Genomic DNA, 18,335 nt, shown 5'->3' on the forward strand with positions numbered 1-18,335 from the left:
TTCCGTGCCTCCAGAGACTGCTATGCCAAAGTTGGAGATGTTGATGCTGCCAATTGAGTGCTTCAAGGCAAATGCAGCAGAAAGGAAACTCAATGAGCGCACCGAGCTCGCTGTTTGTTTTAAGGACAACTCTTCTCACATCAGGCAGTGTCTCCGTAGCTCCGCAATTACTTTCAGCAACAGACTCAAGCTTCCCAATATTAGAATAATTACCATTAAGCGTTTGAGTGAAAAATAACTGCCCATTTACTGTAAGCGCAGTTGTCAGTCTGTAATTTCATCCAAAGTGGTGCTGTCAAAAAAAACCTCGCTACTTTCTCCAATATTATGATCTTAAACTTTGCAAGTATAAAAATTCCAAAACACATTAGATTCAGCTCATTTCACATCCAAGCCACTAGTTACATAGAAACATAGAAAGTAGGTGCAGGAGTAGGCCATTCGGCCCTTCGAGCCTGCACCATCATTCAATATGATCATGCAACTTCAGTACCCCATTCCCTGCTTTCTTTCCATTTTGATCCCTTTAGCCGTAAGGGCCACATCTAACTCCCTTTTGAATATATCTAACGAACTGGCCTCCACAACTTTCTGTGGTAGAGAATTCCACAGGTTCACAATTCTGTGAGTGAAGAAGTTTCTCCTCATCTTGGTCCTAAATGGCTTACCCCTTATCCTTAGGTTGTGACCCCTGGTTCTGGACTTCCCCAACATTCTTCCTGCATCTAACCTGTCCAATCCCGTCAGAATTTTATATGAGATCCCCTCTCATTCTTTTAAATTCCAGTGAATATACATCCTTCTTAAATCCAGAACATAGAACGGCACTTGTGAACTATGGAGCACCACAGAATACCCCATTAGTGCAATTCAGCAAACTGTAATTGACTGCAATAATTGTTAAAAAAAATTAATTTCGATGCAGAAATTAACTATCACCGTCGAAATGGCTTCAGGTTGCCAGAGTGGCTTGTTGTGCATGTATAAAAAGGCAACCACAACATCAGATACCAGGATCAAGAAATTAAGCTGCCACTCTCCCAGAATTGGGCAGATTGCTCCACTGAATTTACACACAAGATACTGCAGTCCCTTGAACCTGATCCACTGTAACTGGAGATCATCACATTGCACCGCCGGCCCGGGGCAGACCCGCGCAGCCCGGGGCAGATGCACTGACATCTTTCTTTTGGTTGGTCAGGTGCCTTACACTTTTAGAAAGAAATCATCATAATTAACAGTCTCCAAATCAAATATTGAGGAATCCACAGAAATATCTTCTGTTTGCCTAATATGGGTACTCTTGGAATTTGACTGGCTAAACCGCACAATTTTTTGGTACAGAGCTTCCTGCTGCATAGTCAACCAAGACTATTGATCCCTGAAGGTAGCAGGCCAGGTGGATAAGGTGGTTAGGAAGGCATACGGAATACTTGCCTTTATTAGCCGAGGCAAAGAATGCAAGAGCAGGGAGGTTATGCTTGAACTGTATAAAACACTAGTGTATATGCACTCCAAGGTCCCTCTGCACTTCTCAGTATCCTACCATTTATTGTGTATTTCCTTGCCTGGTTAGCCCTCTGCAAATGCATTACTATAGGCTGTGGCCTTTCACTTACCCTTCTCAATTAAAAAAAAAACTCCTGAATGAGTGCACATATTAAACCTACATTATATATATATAGTACCTCTATAACTAACATTTATTGCATTGCCATGGCCCTAGCTTTTTCTTTGACTTTCGGATGAGATGTTAAACCAAGGACCTATCTGCCTGTGCAGGAGGATATAAAGGATCAAGTGGCACTATTCAAAGAAAAGCATGGAGTTCTCCCGGTGTCATGGCCAACATTTCTCTCCCAATGAACATCATAATAATGGATTATCTGGTCATTCATTCATTTGCAGTTTGTGGGACCTGGTTCCGCTCAAACTGTGCTGCATTTGACTGTATAATGGTGTCTGCCCCTCAAAAAGGTAATTCTTCGATTGTAAAATATTTTGGAGTATATTGAGGATGTGACAAGGTGCTACATTAATGCAAGTGCTCACTCTGTCAAGACACCCAAGGATCGTGCTAAGGATTCAACCACTTTCCATTTCTGGCACGGTCAGTGTGAAGCATTCCAGAGGAAGGTATAGCGTGATTAGATGCAGACCATAACTCCTTATTCACTGTCCCAACCTCAGCAGAGCACCCTCTACTGTAAGAAAGACTTGCATTTATATAGCGCCTTTCACGACCACTGGCCGTCTCAAAGTGCTTTACAAAGTACTTTTGGAGTGCAGTCACTGTTGTAATGTGGGAAACGCAGCAGCCAATTTACGCACAGCAAGCTCCCACAAACAGCAATGTGATAATGACCAGTTAATCTGTTTTTTGTTTATGTTGATTGAGGGATAAATATTGGCCAGGACACCGGGGATAACTTTCCTGCTATTCTTCGAAATAGTGTCAAGTGATCTTGTACGTCCACGAGAGAACAGGTGTGATATTTCTCAATTTCTCATATTAACGTCGTCCATGTAGCCTTTGAGTTAAAGTGACAATTAAGAACAATTGTGTGTTGTGGGTCCTTGCCGACTAGTTCTAGAGGTCAAAGGCCAGGATTTAACTCACTGAGTAACCCAGTATTGTCAAACATATATAGTTATGTTACTCACGGCAGATGCCTTCTCTACAATGCGCCTAGTTTGTTTCACATTTGCATATGCCATCAGAAATTCTCTCCAAATCAAATCAACACCAATCAACAAATTTCAGAGAGCAGTAATAAAACACAATTTAATAAGACTGTTACTTCAAATGCATTGTGTACTGATTTTTTTTTAAGACTCTGAATGTGGGTGTATGCAAATACGCACCAATGCAGTATGAAAATCTGATTCCCCACTCAATGCGCTAAATCCCGAACTTGTGATCTGTCAAGTTCCGACTTGACAGATGATCCGCACGACGGGGAGATCCTATTTGCTGGCACAGAGTTGGGCTAATTTTCCACCACCTTCCCAGCAATTATGCCTGAAAATTTTACAGCTGATGCCAACAGGTACAGGGCTCGCTTACGCAACATTAGGAGATACCTCCTGACAAATCCAAGTCATTTTAAAAGCTATATGAGGCTGGAAATGGAAGCATTTTAGGATTTTGTCTAGGAAAAGTATTTAGGGGCCAAAATAGCCCCCCCCCCCATAAGATCCATTACTGCCTCTAAAAAATGGTAGGATCTTTCCGACCGGGGGGGGCAGGGGGATGGGCCGACCTATCAGAAATTGCCAAGCCGGGGGGCGTGGAAACGGGTTTCCATCCTGTCCAGCGGCTGCACCTTTGGACAGTCACCCGCCCCTGTCCGCCCCGCGAGGGAAATTGCCCCACGGGAGCAGAGCCATCGCCGGTTGGTGCCGCCCCCCCGACAGCTTTCCCCGGTGGCAAGCTAGCAGTGGCTGGGCGGCACATCCACCCTTGAAGAGGAGGCCACGGCAGCCATTTTATTTTAATTGTCGGACGACTCTGAAGTCAGTCTGACAATGGCGGCCATGGGTTCGGCCGGGCCGCCAACAGGCAACCTGGCACCCCCCCTTGGGTGCCGGACCGCTGGCCCGGCCTAAGCCCTCCTTCGTGGTCCAGTGGACGCCACTAAAGTGGCTGCAGAGCTCGCAGCGGCTCTCCCCTTTAAGTGAAGGAGAGTGACGTTGTGATGGTCAGTGTGACGTGGCACGTCCGCGTCACCATAAGTGTCGCGCTGACATCATCAGTGTCTCGCCAACATGCTCAGCGCGGTGCCCATGATGCCGCCCGCCTTCCGCCCCCATCCCCAAACACCGCCTCTATGAAATAGAGAAGCAAGAGGGCAATTTCCCTCTAATCTCCACCCCGTGGATTCAGGCGGATAATATTCACCTTATTCAAATTATCCGCCCAGGGCAATTTCGGCCATTGGCCTGGATTTTGCGGTCAGCAACGTAACTACGGATTACGCCGCCGGTTACCGAACGGAATGCGCACTTACCTGATGGGGACCCTCCTTCACAAACTTGGTGTCAGACGCTGCGTAGTAGAGATCAGTGTAGTGGGGAAACGTACCTGGGATCAGGTGGGCCGGTGCTCCAATCAGCAAACATAAGGTCTCATTATTTATAATACAGAAGTTTATGCGCATTAAATCCCAGAAGGCTCTTGTAATGAGGGTTTTTTCCTCCACTTTTTGTACGATGTTTTGCAGCTTATGCTTCACATAGATGCAAAAAATAAATAAAACCCTCAATGTAGCAATGGCTTCCTCCGAACTTTTCATGGACAGTAATCTCCTTTTAGCTTTTTCTGCTTCAATTGAAATAGTCTCAGTACCTCAAGTTTCTCCTTAAAACTATAGCTTCTCACCCCTGGCATCAGCCTGGTGAATCTATGTTATAAGCTCTGTGGCTTTAGTGTCCTTTCTAGAATGGAGCACACAAAACTACATGCTGTACGCAGTGACTAGTAATTGTTTCATATCATTTCATCGTTACTCTTGTACTCTATGCCATTATTCATAAAACCCAAAATTATCTTGCCCATTTTTTTTTTTACTATGGCTTGATGTACCTGAACTCTCACTTTCAGGCAATTATATATTTGAATTCCTAGGTCATCTATACCATTCAGCATCTATCCAAAGAATATATGGTTCAATTCCTTGTTTTATTTCTCTCTTAAAATGTTAGACTTCTCAATTACACACACCTGCCATCTGTCTAGTAATGCCTACCTGAAGACTTTTGCAGTCCTCGTCACTATTTGCCAACTTTCTGCCTTCTTGTATCTTGATGAACCCATGCATTTATAAATGCGCATTAATTTTAACTCAAATTATGAATTCTAATACAAAAGCAAAATGCTGTGGATGCTGGAATCTGGAATAAAAACAGAAAATTCTGGAAATCTCAGTGGGTCAGGCAGCATCTGTGGAGAGAAACAGAGTTAAAGAGACCCTTTGTCAGAACTGAATTCTAATATTTGCAAACAGACATTAGATTAGATATATACGGCTCAATTTTGCCCGATGCCGTTTTTTGGTGTATTTGAAGAGTTAAGCCCTTTTTTTGGGCCCCCGACTGCGCCAAAAAAAAGTTGAAAGTTTCCCCGTTTTAACTTGTGAATGTGGCCCGGCGCACATTGCCCTTAATCTCTGTGGGTGGAGCCTAAGATGTGCGCCAAAAAGATCGGGTTGCCAGAGTAACGAGGGACACACTGCGGGCTGAGGCTGGAAAGTGAAACATACAACACATTGTGGCCAGCTCACAGCAACCTGCAGAAGCACCGTGCACATTACTTACCAACATGAAAATATTAAAGAGTTTTTGTGCCAAAAGTCTATCCTGTAAACTGTAAGGGCCAGCAGCGGCAGAGAGGGAGTATTGAGTCAGGGCTAGGGAACGGCACTGGCTCCAGGGGAAGGAGGCCTTTCGGCCTGGGGTAGAAGCAGCACCAGTCCAGCGGATGGAGGGAGGCCTTTCGGCCTGGGCTAGGAGTGGCACCAGGCACCAGCGGGGTGGGGGGGCTTTTGGTCCAGACTAGGAGCGGCACCGGTGGGAGTGGGTGGGGCAGGGAGGGAGGCATTTCGACCTGGGCTGGGAGGGGGGCTTTTGGCTCAGGCTAGGAGCAGCACCGGCCGTGGTTCCCTTACCTGCGCAGATTTTGTTAACTGCCCAGAAGGTTTTTCAGAGCAGTCACATATGTCGTCTTTAAAAAAAAATCGTAGTTGGCCAAACTTGCTTAAATGGCCAGAATTGGTGCGGGTGGCAGGTTATGCCTCCAACGAGGTAAAAAAATTATACCTAAGTGAATTACGCTGGCACAGAAACTTTGGGGAAACTTGGAATTTTAATTTACTCCCAAATAAATGGCGCAGATAATTGGGGAAAATTGAGCCCATAGTTATCCAGTTTATCGTTCTCGCCTTTTCTTGAATACGGGTTTTACATGACCTACTCTCCAATTCCACAGCACAATTTATATTTTTAAAGCGGATTGAAAAATTGTGGCCAGAACCTCTGCTGTCTCCTCTCTGACTTCTTTGAACATCTTAAGGCACACCCCTCTGAGCTCCAGTGACTTATTCCGCACAAGTTCTAGTCTTTTTTCAGAATCAATTCCTTTTCTATAGTTAGCTCTGCCAATTGTTCCATATCCTCCTCCAGTACATGTATTCAATCTTCCACTGTAATTTGTAAAAAACTGATGCAGAATATTTAACATCTCTGCCACACCTTCCTCCTCCACTAATTGGCTCCCTCCTTCATCCCCGAATGGTCCTACCTTCTCTCTTAAACTTTTACTTTCATATTCCTCATTAATCCTACTAACTAAAGAGGATAGTATTAAACTGCTATTCAGTATTTCTAGTACAATCGTAACGAATTTTCAAGGTACTAGGTATGTTAAAGGGACTTGCGACTAACTAATCCCCCAGGACAGGTGGCATATTTCCTGGTACGCTAAAAGAGACTAAAGAAAAAAAATTATATGACATCGGTTTCCACTGTGAAAGAACCATTGAGCATTGGAGAGGTTCTGCAGAACTGGAAACACGTAAACCGAGTGTTCAAAATACAACTTGATGTTTTAATAGGAGAATTAAGTTAGAGATGAACTTTGATGGGCTGAATGGCCTCTCTCATCAATGTGTTTTTTTTAACGTTCTAATGAAACATATGAATAGTTAAGAGGATTCCCAAGTTGTTTTGCATTTCTTGGGAGTACAAAGGGAATGGAAACAAGATGTAGGGAACAAGAGATCGACTGTGTCACTTGTGCAGATATTCAAGTGTTGGAATGTTGTTTTGGTAACCAACAAACATTTACTGTCCTCCGTTTCGGATGCCCCCAAAAGTACGTCACCATCCTCCACCTGCTCCACGAAGACATGCAGGCTGTAATCCTTACCAACGGATCCATCACAGACCCAATCCATGTCCGGACCGGGGTCAAGCAGGGCTGCGTCATCGCCCCAACCCTCTTCTCAATCTTCCTCGCTGCCATGCTCCACCTCAGTTGACAAGCTCCCCGTAGGAGTTGAAGTAAACGACAGAATCAGTGAGAACCTGTTCAATTTCGCCATCTCCAGGCCAGGTCAGGTCCAAGACCACCCCAACCTCTGTCGTCGAGCTACAGTACGCGGACGACGCCTGCGTCTGTGCACACAGAGGCTGAACTCCAGGTCATAGTCGACGTATTTACTGAGGCATATGAAATCATGGGCCTTACGCTAAACATCCATAAGACAAAGGTCCTCCACCAACCTGTTCTCGCCGCACAGCACTGTACCCCAGTCATCAAGATCCACGGCGCGGCCCTGGACAACGTGGACCACTTCCCTTATCTCGGGAGCCTCCCATCAACAAGAGCAGGCATTGACGACGAGATCCAACACCACCTCCAGTGCGCCAGTGCAGCCTTCGGCCGCCTGAGGAAAAGAGTGTTTGAAGACCAGGCCCTCAAAACTGTCACCAAGCTCATGGTCTATAGGACTGTAGTAATACCCGTCCTCCTGTATGGCTCAGAGACGTGGACCATGTACAGTAGACACCTCACGTCGCTGGAGAAATACCACCAACGATGTCTCTGCAAGATGCTACAAATCCTCTGGGAGGACAGACGCACCAACATTAGCGTCCTTGTCCAGGCCAACATCCCCAACATTGAAGCACTGACCACACTTGATCAGCTCCGCTGGGCAGGCCATACAGTTTGCATGCCAGACACAAGACTTCCAAAGCAAGCACTCTACTCAGAACTCATCCACGGCAAACAAGCCAAACGTTACAAGGACACCCTCAAAGCCTCACTGATAAAGTGCGACATCCCCACTGACACCTGGGAGTCCCTTGCCAAAGACCGCCCTAAGTGGAGGGAGTTCATCCAGGAGGGCGCTGAGCTCCTTGAGTCTCGTCGCCGAGAGCATGCAGAAATCAAGTGCAGGCAGCGGAAGGAGCATGCGGCAAACCAGACTCCCCGCCCACCCCTTCCCTCAACCACTGTCTGACCACCTGTGACAGAGACTGTGGTTCTTGTATTGGACTGTTCAGTCACCTAAGAACTCATGCTAAGACTGGAAGCAAGTCTTCCTCGATTCCGAGGGACTGCCTCTGATGATGATGACTGGGAAATGCAATGCGTACTTCAGGAAATAGTATCAGTATTATTCGTAACTGTACAAAGACAAGTGACTGAAAACACTAACAGGAAAAAATTAGGAATAAAAATTAGAATTAAATTTGTATTAGGTTGATTAAAGCTGACAAACTGCCTGTATAACTTCTGAAATATATTTTGCCGTATAGTGATGTTTCTTTTTTCAGCTCATGCTTTATTAAAGCATAGATTCAAATACGTCATTCCCAGTACTCTATTTGGATATATCCTATCCAATGGATCCAAGGGTAACAGTGCAACATGGCCCAAGTGTTGAACTTGAGAGTCACAGTTACCTCAGTCACTCAGATAGGTGGAGGAAGCATTATGGTCATAACTGGTAATCCTATAAAGTACGGACACATCAAATGTAGCCTGTGAATACGATGCCAATATCACATAGGAAATCAGCTACAATCCTGGGATCTAGACTCTTTTTTGTCGCGATGTCAATAAGAGGTTATACAAAATAGATTACTGAATTATTTGAAAGAGAAAATAAAAAAGGCAAATGGACAAAGGCCTTTAATCTGTTATTTAGCTAACCCCAATTACTAGTTCTTCAGCAATTGGGGTTATGCCTCGATTTTAAAATGCTCATCCTTGTCTTCAAATCTATCCGTGGTCTTGCCCCTCCCCATCTGATACCTCCTATAGCCCTACGACTCCCGAGATCTCTGCACTCCACCAATTATGCATCTCCAATTTTCTTTGCTCCACCATTGGCGGCTGTGCCTTCAGCTGCCCCAAGCTCTGGAATTCCCTCACTAAACCTCTCCGTCTCTCTCCCGCTCTCCTACTCTAAGATGCCCCTTAAACCTACCTCTTTGCACCTGTCTTATTATTTCCTTGTGACTGGGTGTCAAATGCCGTTTGATAATGCTCTGGTGAAGCGACTTGGAACGCTTTACTAAATTAGAGCTAGGCCGTTCAGAAGTAATGAGGTGAGGTACTCCCTGTGTAATGATAATGGGACGGATTTTGCTGTGGAAATACGGTGAGGTTAATTGCTCACCGTTATTTATGTGCAAATTGGTCAACAACTCCCGATGATCGCACATGCACAGTTAAACAGGAAAATCCAGAAATTGCTGTCTGAGATAGCGACACTCCTCCGTAAGCTTCCCAGAAACAGCATCTCGCCATCTGACTCACCATTCAAGTGTATTGAATGATGCCACGTTGCTGCACTTATCTCAGATATGGATTTAACTCACCATAAAAAGTATGGGCTTGTCCATTCCAGTGTAAGTACCCTTTTAACAGCATGGCAAGTCTTAATTACTGCCAAACACCCATTCTGGCACTGAAAAATTAACTTTTACATTTGTGACATCTCATTCCTTCAGCTTTTAATTATTGTTGGAGATTTAATTTTTGTTGAAACTTTTTTCTTTGTCTCTTATCTCTCTCTCTTAACCCAATTTTCTTTCCTTCTCGTTACTTGACTTTCTATACCCGATTTGACATTGAATTCAATATTCTAACTTACACTTCCTGGTTCAGACACTGCGCTGCTCGTTAACAATTCTTTCGTCTGATTGGTTGGAGAGATAGAGTTGTCTGCCCTGTTCACACAGAAGCCAAGATGCTCTTTGGAGAGTGCTGCGCCTTTTGGATGTTTAGCTGATAGCAACTTGCAATGAAAATGCCCATAGAAAGCCTCTGGGCAAGTGCAAGTATAAATCAGCCGTTCGTTTGCCGCTCACAGTAAAATCCAGCCCAATGTAATTTAAGTACGGGAAGGTGCTTACTTTTATTTTGAGTTCCTTCTTCCCACACTCTGGAACACCGAGGCTTTAATGGAGTTATTCTGGGCATATCGGAAGGAGTTTGGAGAAAGTTGTCCCTACAGGAACACTGGCATCTTTGTGTATGATCATAAATTGGCCCCGGACAGCTTTTTATGATGAATAGTTTTTTTTTATTGCAACACTTCCTTGACAATTTTAAATTGTGATGAGTGCTAGAATTCAGTACCAAATTCTTTCAAGTGAAAATTGCCATGGAAACCAACACTCTGTGGTTGAGTGTGTACTCTTCTGCTCTGCTGTTTGAAAATGGCACTCCCAATCAGGCACAAATGTTGTGATGATTTATAAACAGCCAAGACAAAAAACAACAAAAAAAATCTAATTATAAGTTTTTTTTCTGTTAAAAAGCCAACCAAGTTTAGTACTGATCACAGCTGAAGACTACGTATTAGAATGTACTCATAATACTAAGGCCAATCAATAAACCAGCGATTTAAACATTGACTCACATGGGTACTTCAATCGGTTAAATGTCAGCTCACCCTATGACCCAGTGGGTAAACGCACCACGTCCAGTGATAATGAGTAATACAGGCCCTGGGTTTGAAGGCTAGCCTGTGCCAATTTGCCTGACTGCAACAGTTGGTGTGCTAAAGTGGGCCTCAGCATCCCACAGTGTGCAAGCTGGGGATGGGGGTGGCAGTGGCAGAGTCAGACAAGGGGTCCCGCCCCTAATCTTTATCCAATGACCTGTATGGACAGGGGCTTATGTGAATGTCAGTGAGGATAGGGCTGTGCTTGAATCTGCCGTGCCGTGTGGTCGGATGACAAGCTGAGAGTCTACTGTCCAGAGTCTCTCACGAGGAATGGTCAGCACCCTGGAAACAGTGGAGGGCACATGGTGCTGACGGGATCATCATACCCCAGCAATAATGGGCATCTGCAGGAGAGCTGCGTGAAAAGGCTGCTGGCAATCAAAGTAATGACATCATTTTAACACATTCACAAAGAGAGAGAGAAGTTCTGTAATGTACACAAAGACTCTATAGAGATGTTGGCTTCGATACAAGTGAAAGGAGAGCGAGATGGAAGCTTTCAGTAATTGTAATATTGGCCCAGAAATCCCAGTTTCTCCTCCCCGCGGGCGTTCGAATGGATTTTTAGAAAAAAGATGCGCACCTACCTGAAGCTGCTGCGGCCATGCGAGATCCCGGTCCTGAGGCCTCCCCTGACTGCACGTCGCAGCGCGTGCACGTCGGGATGTGTGCAGGGCTGGAGCTGGAGTCACATGGCTCTGGGCAGCCAATCAGGTACAGTATTTTCTCATTCACAATAATGGGAACTCCGTAAATTGGAGTTCCCATTATTATGAATGAGAAGCAGCCCCCAAAACACACTCAAACAATAATAAAAAATAGAAAAAATGCACAAAATATTATTAATTTAAATTAGTTATTTATGTATTTAAAAAATATATATTTTCCAATTTTTAAAAAAAGTTTTAAAATTATGGTTTAAAATAAATTTACGTAGTGGGGAGGGTTTTTAACAATAATGTGTTTTAAAAATGTTATTTTACAATGTTTTTGTGTGTTTTAAAACTCTTACGCCTGTAAGAGTAGGCTATGCACCTGCTTTTATCAGGCACAAAAGTTTTGAGGACATTTGTTGGGCACGATATGGGTAAATCCAGTAATCTTGCCCAAGCAAATGTCCTCGCTCCCGATGTGCGCGAGATCTGTCAAGCCAGAAACCGGACAGATCGGAAGTGCCGATTTTTGGCGCTGCGCATTTGTGCGCTGAAAACCGGCTTTTGCGATGCCTTCCCGGGTCCGTAGACACTCCGCACAGACCCGGGGAGGCCGGGATTTCCAGTCCATTTAGAGCTTGTATGTAAAAGACGCCTGCCAAGATTGACAATAGGGGAGGAGCTTCAGTATTTAAAAAGCATTTTTTGGACTGACAGACGGCACTTGGAACTCAGAGGGAGGTTCACACTGCAACCGACTCATGCATGCAGCAGGCCCAGGGATGCATATAATTAACATGGTTCATACTATTTGTTTATTATGTAACCAATTGGGTAAAGCTGTGGGCAAGTCTAAAACGAGGGGCCATGAATACAAGATAGTCATGAATAAATGCAGTAAGGGATTCAGGAAAATCGGGAGAGGTTAGAATGTGGAGTGCGCTACCGCATGGAATAATTGAGGCAAATAGCATAGATGCATTTAAGGGGGAGCTAGATAAGTACCTGAGGCAGAAAGGATTAGGAGGGTATGCTGATGGCGCGAGATGAAGTAGGTTGGAGGAGGCTCGTGTGGAGCATTAACGCCAGTATAGATCAGTTGGGTCGAACAGTCTGTTTCTGTGCTGTAATTACTATGTAAGTTGACTAAGTGGAGGTTGGGTGGTTTTAATGGCCCACTATGGTCCTCTGTGGACTTGTTCCAGTGCAGCTGGATTCTGAGAGTCCTAATCACGCTGTCACTGTGTGATGTGGGTTTACAATGCTGAGGCTTTGAACATTCTCTTTGAATGAGGTTTCAGAGCAAAAACAGTTCCAGTAATTAGAATGTGGTGTAATGATATCTCTAACATACCAAAAATACTCCCGAAATCATCACGAATGGCATCAATAGTAAAAATCTGACAATTGCAGGCAAAGGAAAAATAGCAAGCACAAAATACAATTCCCAGCCACCCTGTGGTGATGTGAACACAAAGATTGTCAGGGAAGAATGTAAGTCCTTCAACCCATCACATAGCGCCCAGCATGCCCACAGTTTAGTCAGTAGCAATGCAGCCAGTATTCTAGTACTTTCAAATAATAATCTTAGTGAATCAGTATTGGAATCTCCAACTGTAGCAGGAGGGTCCCAGGTTTGGTCGTCTGTCTGTGCTTACCAAGTGCAAAGGCAGCAGTGCTTAATTGCTCAGAGTGTGTCTGGGCTCGGAAGGCATGGAATTGTGCATGGGAATCAGTCAGGGCTCCCACTCCTAATCACTATCCAGTAACCCCTGCTGGACAGCACAACTAATGGACCGAGTCAGGCTTGGCTAAAATGGCCCTGACTGTTGAACATTCTGCAAACACTTACCATCTAGGCTCACACGTCCACAGTGGGAATTTGGGCAAGGTACAAGAGAGTGGGCAATGACCATAGGATCATATTCCAGCAAGAGTCAACAACAGAGATTGGGTGGGTGGGGAGAGAAATAGGTGACAAAAGCATTCTAGGAATGTCGGTCCTTCATTGAAACATGTGAACTCACTTGGAAGCAAGTCATCCTCGTTCGAGGGACAGCCTATGATGATGAAATTGCATGATAAATATAATGAGATCTCTCTGCTCTTACAGGGCTCAAATTCGGCCCACCCCTTTTTTCGGCACACTCACCAGAGATGCGCTGACTTTGTTGGCTGAAAACGGCGCCTAAAAAATCTCCCTCGATTCTGTCCGCTGTGTTGCCTCTCCCGGGGCTTGGCGCGGCATAACCAGTAGATTGGGGCGGGGAGCGGAGCTAGGGCCCTGCGCCAGAAACAGTGCCTACAGCTCTGCACATATGCGTGGGAGTGTGCGTGCATGCGCAGTAGCTCCTGCCCCCAGGAGCTTTCCTACATAAGAATTACGAGGAGGTACTTCTATTTTTTATTTGGATATTTTGAAAAATTATGTAAATATGTTTTGTCTCTTTACGTCTTTTATTTTTGTAGTTTAAGCTTCCATGAATGCTTCTGTTGTATAGTAAATTAACTTTGTGAAGTTTGTCATATGGTGGTCTGCACCTGGGCAGGACCAGAACCAATGTCCTAGGGGGAATGTTTGCTGTTGGGGAGGAGTTAAACTAATATGGCAGGGGGATGGGAGACGGAGGGAAGTAGAATGGGGACAGAAGCAAAGGATAGAAAGAAGAAAAGTAAAAGTGGAGGGCAGAGAAACCCAAGGCAAAAAGCAAAAAGGGCCACATTACAGCAAAATTCTAAAGGGTTAAAGTGTGTTAAAAAGACAAGCCTGAAGACTGTGTGCCTCAATGCGAGGAGTATTTGGAATAAGGTGGACGAATTAACTGCGCAGATAGCAGTTAACGGATATGATGTAATTGGCATCACGGAGACCAGGGTGACCAAGATTGGGAACTCAACATCCAAGGGTATTCAACATTTAGGAAGGATAGACAAAAAGGAAAAGGAGGTGGGATGGCATTGCTGGTTAAAGAGGAAATTAATGCAATAGTAAGGAAGGACATTAGCTTGGATGGTGTGGAATAGGTATGGGTGGAGCTACGGAATACTAAAGGGCAACGAGACCTGGGTGTCATGGTACATCAGTCATTGAAAGTTGGCATGCAGGTTCAGCAGGCGGTGAAGAAGGCAAATGGTATGTTGGCCTTCATAGCTAGGAGATTTGAGTATAGGAGCAGGGAGGTCTTACTGCAGTTGTACAGAGCCTTAGTGAGGCCTCACCTGGAATATTGTGTTCAGTTTTGGTCTCCTAATCTGAGAAGGACGTTCTTGCTATTGAGGGAGTGCAGCGAAGGTTCACCAGACTGATTCCCGGGATGGCAGGACTGACATATGAGGAGAGACTGGATCGACTGGGCCTGTATTCACTGGAGTTTAGAAGGATGAGAGGGGATCTCATAGAAACATATAAAATTCTGACGGGACTGGACAGGTCAGATGGAGGAAGAATGTTCCCGATGTTGGGGAAGTCTAGAACCAGGGGACATAGTCTAAGGATAAGGGCTAAGCCATTTAGGACTGAGATGAGGAGAAACTTCTTCACTCAAGAGAGTTGTTAACCTGTGGAATTCCCTACCGCAGAGAGTTGTCGATGCCAGTTCATTGGATATATTCAAGGGGGAGTTAGATAAGGCCCTTATGGCTAAAGGGATCAAGGGGTATGGAGAGAAAGCAGGAAAGGGGTATTGAGGTGAATGATCAGTCATGATCTTATTGAATGGTGGTGCAGGCTCGAAGGGCCGAATGGCTTACTCCTGTACCTATTTTCTATTTTTCTATGTTTAATCCTATTCACATTCTTTAGTCAAGTCATTGAGTTCTGCTGGCCTCTGATGCACCTACCTGCGCTGATTTCTTCACTCTCCGCAAGGGTTTTCTGTGCGACCACATACACTGGCCTCAGTTAGTTTGGAGTAACTATTAGCTGTCCAAAGTGACCTAAATGGCCAAAACGGGCATAGGTGGCTGGTAACACCCCCTTTTGAAAAAAACTAAACTAAAAAAATCCTAACTAACTCACTTACACTGGTGCAAATTGAATGTGCAAAATGGGGATTTTTAAGATACTCCAGAAAAATCAAGTTGCTCCAAAAAAAAAACAGCAACTCCTGGGCAATTTTGAGCCCACAGTCTGTTGCCTGCAATTTCTGTTGAGGTTCTCCTGATTACCTGCCAAAATTTCAGTGGAAACCCTGGAGAAATGGCATAAACGGGCATTAATATTGTTTCTCCAGGGTTTCCAATAAACTCACTGATAATTGGGAGAACCTCGGTGAAAATTCCACCATGTCTTCATCTCAGCCCTGACTGTGTAAAGGGCTTTCTTCCTGCATATCCCTTTTAAAATTAGAATAGGTGCATTCTGCCATAATCAAGTTAAAGTTTTTATTAACCTTTACTTTAAATCAACTCTACGTAACATGTTGGAAAATAAAATTACACTGCGCTATAGTTCAATTGCTTATTATATATTCTGAGCTAAGTGATGTACAACTGATGTGAATTTTATCTCCTAAAATTAAGCGCATTTTGTACAAAACACAGCAACTCGAAGAACTCAGAGTAGCGAGTGTTTAACCGAATTACTTTTGTACAGCGCAGCTTAATTAAGTTATTGCCCCTTGACATGTCTTATTTTTAAAATGCAGAACATCCTTAAAGCCTGGCTCTGTAGCTTGTTTGACAAGCCCCATTAAATATTCAGTATTACATGTAAAATCAACTGGCCAGCTTTCTAACGTCTTCCAGAGGCACACAGCAGTAATTAAAACGTACTGCAAAGTCTATTCCCTTAAACACCGCAGTTGACGTTTAAATGAGAGTAAACCTGACTTGCATGTATATTAAGCCAGTCAGGACGTGGCTGAGAGAACCCTAAATTTTGTCTGGAGAATAACCTGCACAAATTGCAGGATCCCTCACTTGCAGGTGTAACCTTTGGTACAAAGCACAGCTGGGTAGAGGCTGAGGATGTGGCCTCTGGCGCTTTGGACAGAATGCAAGGGGACAAACCCGACTGTGCCCACACATGGTGTGTATGGTTATTTTGCAGCGAACATAATTGGCCCAGACTTTGATGGTGTCTGGTGGCGCGCCCCGTCTGTTACACCTTTTCACGCATCCTTCAGCTCGAAAATTCTTTACTCTAAGTTGCTGGAAGTGCAAGCTGATAATGGCGCGGCGAGGGTAACGGGGGCTCTGTGACCTTGGTGAATGACGGGGCCAACAGTCTATCTCCTCAACCAGTGAGCTTTAGGGATTAAGAAAGAAACAGAGAAGGAGGGCAAATTAGGTACAGAAAGAGAAAGGGCCGGGGGGGGGGGGGGGGGGGGGTGGGGGGAGAAGGAAAGACTGGATTCAGAAAGAGAAAAAAAAAAACAGACAAAAGAAAAGCAATATCTATTTTTTAATTAAAAAAAAAAATAATTTACTACATACAATAATGACACAACAACAGTTTAAATAGTTTCCACTCTGGGCTGGAGAGGTTGATAAATATAGTTTCTAACTTAATTTGAGTTTAATCGGCAATTCCAGCAAGTTCATAAAAATAACAGGTAGGTTGAGGGCGAGCTGCCATTTTCGCGAGGCTAATGACAGAGCGTAGCAAATTGTCCAGTAATTGCGATGACACGCAATTCACGAGGTATGTCTTTCTCGCCACAAGTTGCAGCGAGCTCCATTAAACTTGCCATTAGTTTGGCAACAAATTCTGGATCATTAAATAGTATCTTTTTTTTTTATAAAAAGAAAGGGGCTGGGGTTAAATTTGATCTTAAAATCAAGTCAACTTTTAACAGTCCAATAATATTCATTTATACAGGTGAAATATTGTATTCCCATCGAGTATAGAAAATGAATGGGGGAACCACCTAATTGAGGTATTAAGATAATTAAAGGATTCGTTAGGATAGATAGAGAGAAACTACTTCTTCTGGATAGGGTATCTAGAATAAGGATCATAACCTTAAAATTAGAGTGAGCCATTCAGGGGTTACATTAATAGGATTACACAGGTTATACAGCACAGTAATTCGGCCTAACCAGTCAATGCCTGCGTTTATGCTCCATTTGAGCTTCCTCCCATCCTTCCTTATCTAATTCTGTCACCATAACCCTCCATTCCCTTCTCCCTTATATGCTTCTCCAGCCTCCCCTGAAGTGCATCTATACTATTCACCTCAACTACGCCCTGTGGTAGTGAGTTCCACGTTCTCACCACTCTCTGGGTAAAGAAGTTTCTTCTGAATTCCCTAGTTGATTTACTGGTGACTATCTATATTGATGGCCTCTGGTTTTGCTCTTCCCCAGAAAGGGAAACACACTCTGTGTCTACTCTATCAAAACCTTTCATAATAGAGGTCGCTAAAATTAGGTCACCCCTCAGCCTTCTCTTTTCAACCGAAAATGAAACCTAGCCTGTTCATCCTTTCTTGATAGGCAACAGTTCTGGTATCATCCTTGTAAATCTTTTCTGCACCCTCTCCATGGGCCCAAGTTTCGGGCCGCGCCGGACCTGGACGCCCGTTTTTCGCGCCACAAAGTGCGCCTAAAAAAAAAACTTACCTATTCTCCGGCTCCCTGCAGGCCCTCTGGAGCTGGGCGCGGCACGAGCAGTTGGGGGTGGAGCCAGGTCCCTGCACCGAAAACAGTGCCGGGACCTCTGCACATGCGCGCTACAGTGGGCGCGCATGTGCAGTAGCTCCAGGCGCCCAAAACTGTGGGAGGGGCCCGAAGCACACAGCCCGTAGCCCTGGTCGAATGGCCTCACTGGGGCTGCGTGCTTAAGGCTCCTCCCACCCGACCGGACCTCTGCTTCCCCCCGCTGCCCCCGACCCGACCCCCGCTTCCCCCCCCCCCGACCCGACCTCCGCGCCCCCCCGCGACTCTTTCCCCCCCCCCACGACTCTCTCTCCCCCCTCCCCCCCACACCTCCCTCTTTCCCCCCCACCTCCCTCTTTTTCCCCCCCCTCCCCCCCACACCTCCCTCTTCTCCCCACCCCCCACACCTCCCTCTTTCCCCCCCCCTCCCCCCCACACCTCCCTCTTTCCCCCCCCCTCCCCCTTCTCCCCCACCCCCACCCCTCCCTCTTCCCTTCCCCCCCCCACACCTCCCTCTTCCCCCCCCCCAACACCTCCCTCTTCCCCCCCCCAACACCTC

The 18,335-nt window shown here is 45.2% G+C and overlaps 1 protein-coding gene across 1 annotated transcript in view; it reads right to left on the reverse strand.

Annotated features, from left to right (window-relative positions):
* The window catches only part of ap2b1 (adaptor related protein complex 2 subunit beta 1), a 249,959-nt gene that overhangs the window by 5,486 nt on the left and 226,138 nt on the right, over positions 1-18,335 (reverse strand). The window contains exon 21 of the mRNA XM_070856807.1: positions 4,011-4,105. Coding sequence (XP_070712908.1) covers positions 4,011-4,105 — 95 coding nt within the window. The remainder of the gene's footprint in view (positions 1-4,010; positions 4,106-18,335) is intronic.

This window comes from Pristiophorus japonicus, chromosome 16 (assembly GCF_044704955.1).
Source record: "Pristiophorus japonicus isolate sPriJap1 chromosome 16, sPriJap1.hap1, whole genome shotgun sequence".
Classification (NCBI taxonomy): Eukaryota; Metazoa; Chordata; class Chondrichthyes; family Pristiophoridae; genus Pristiophorus; species Pristiophorus japonicus.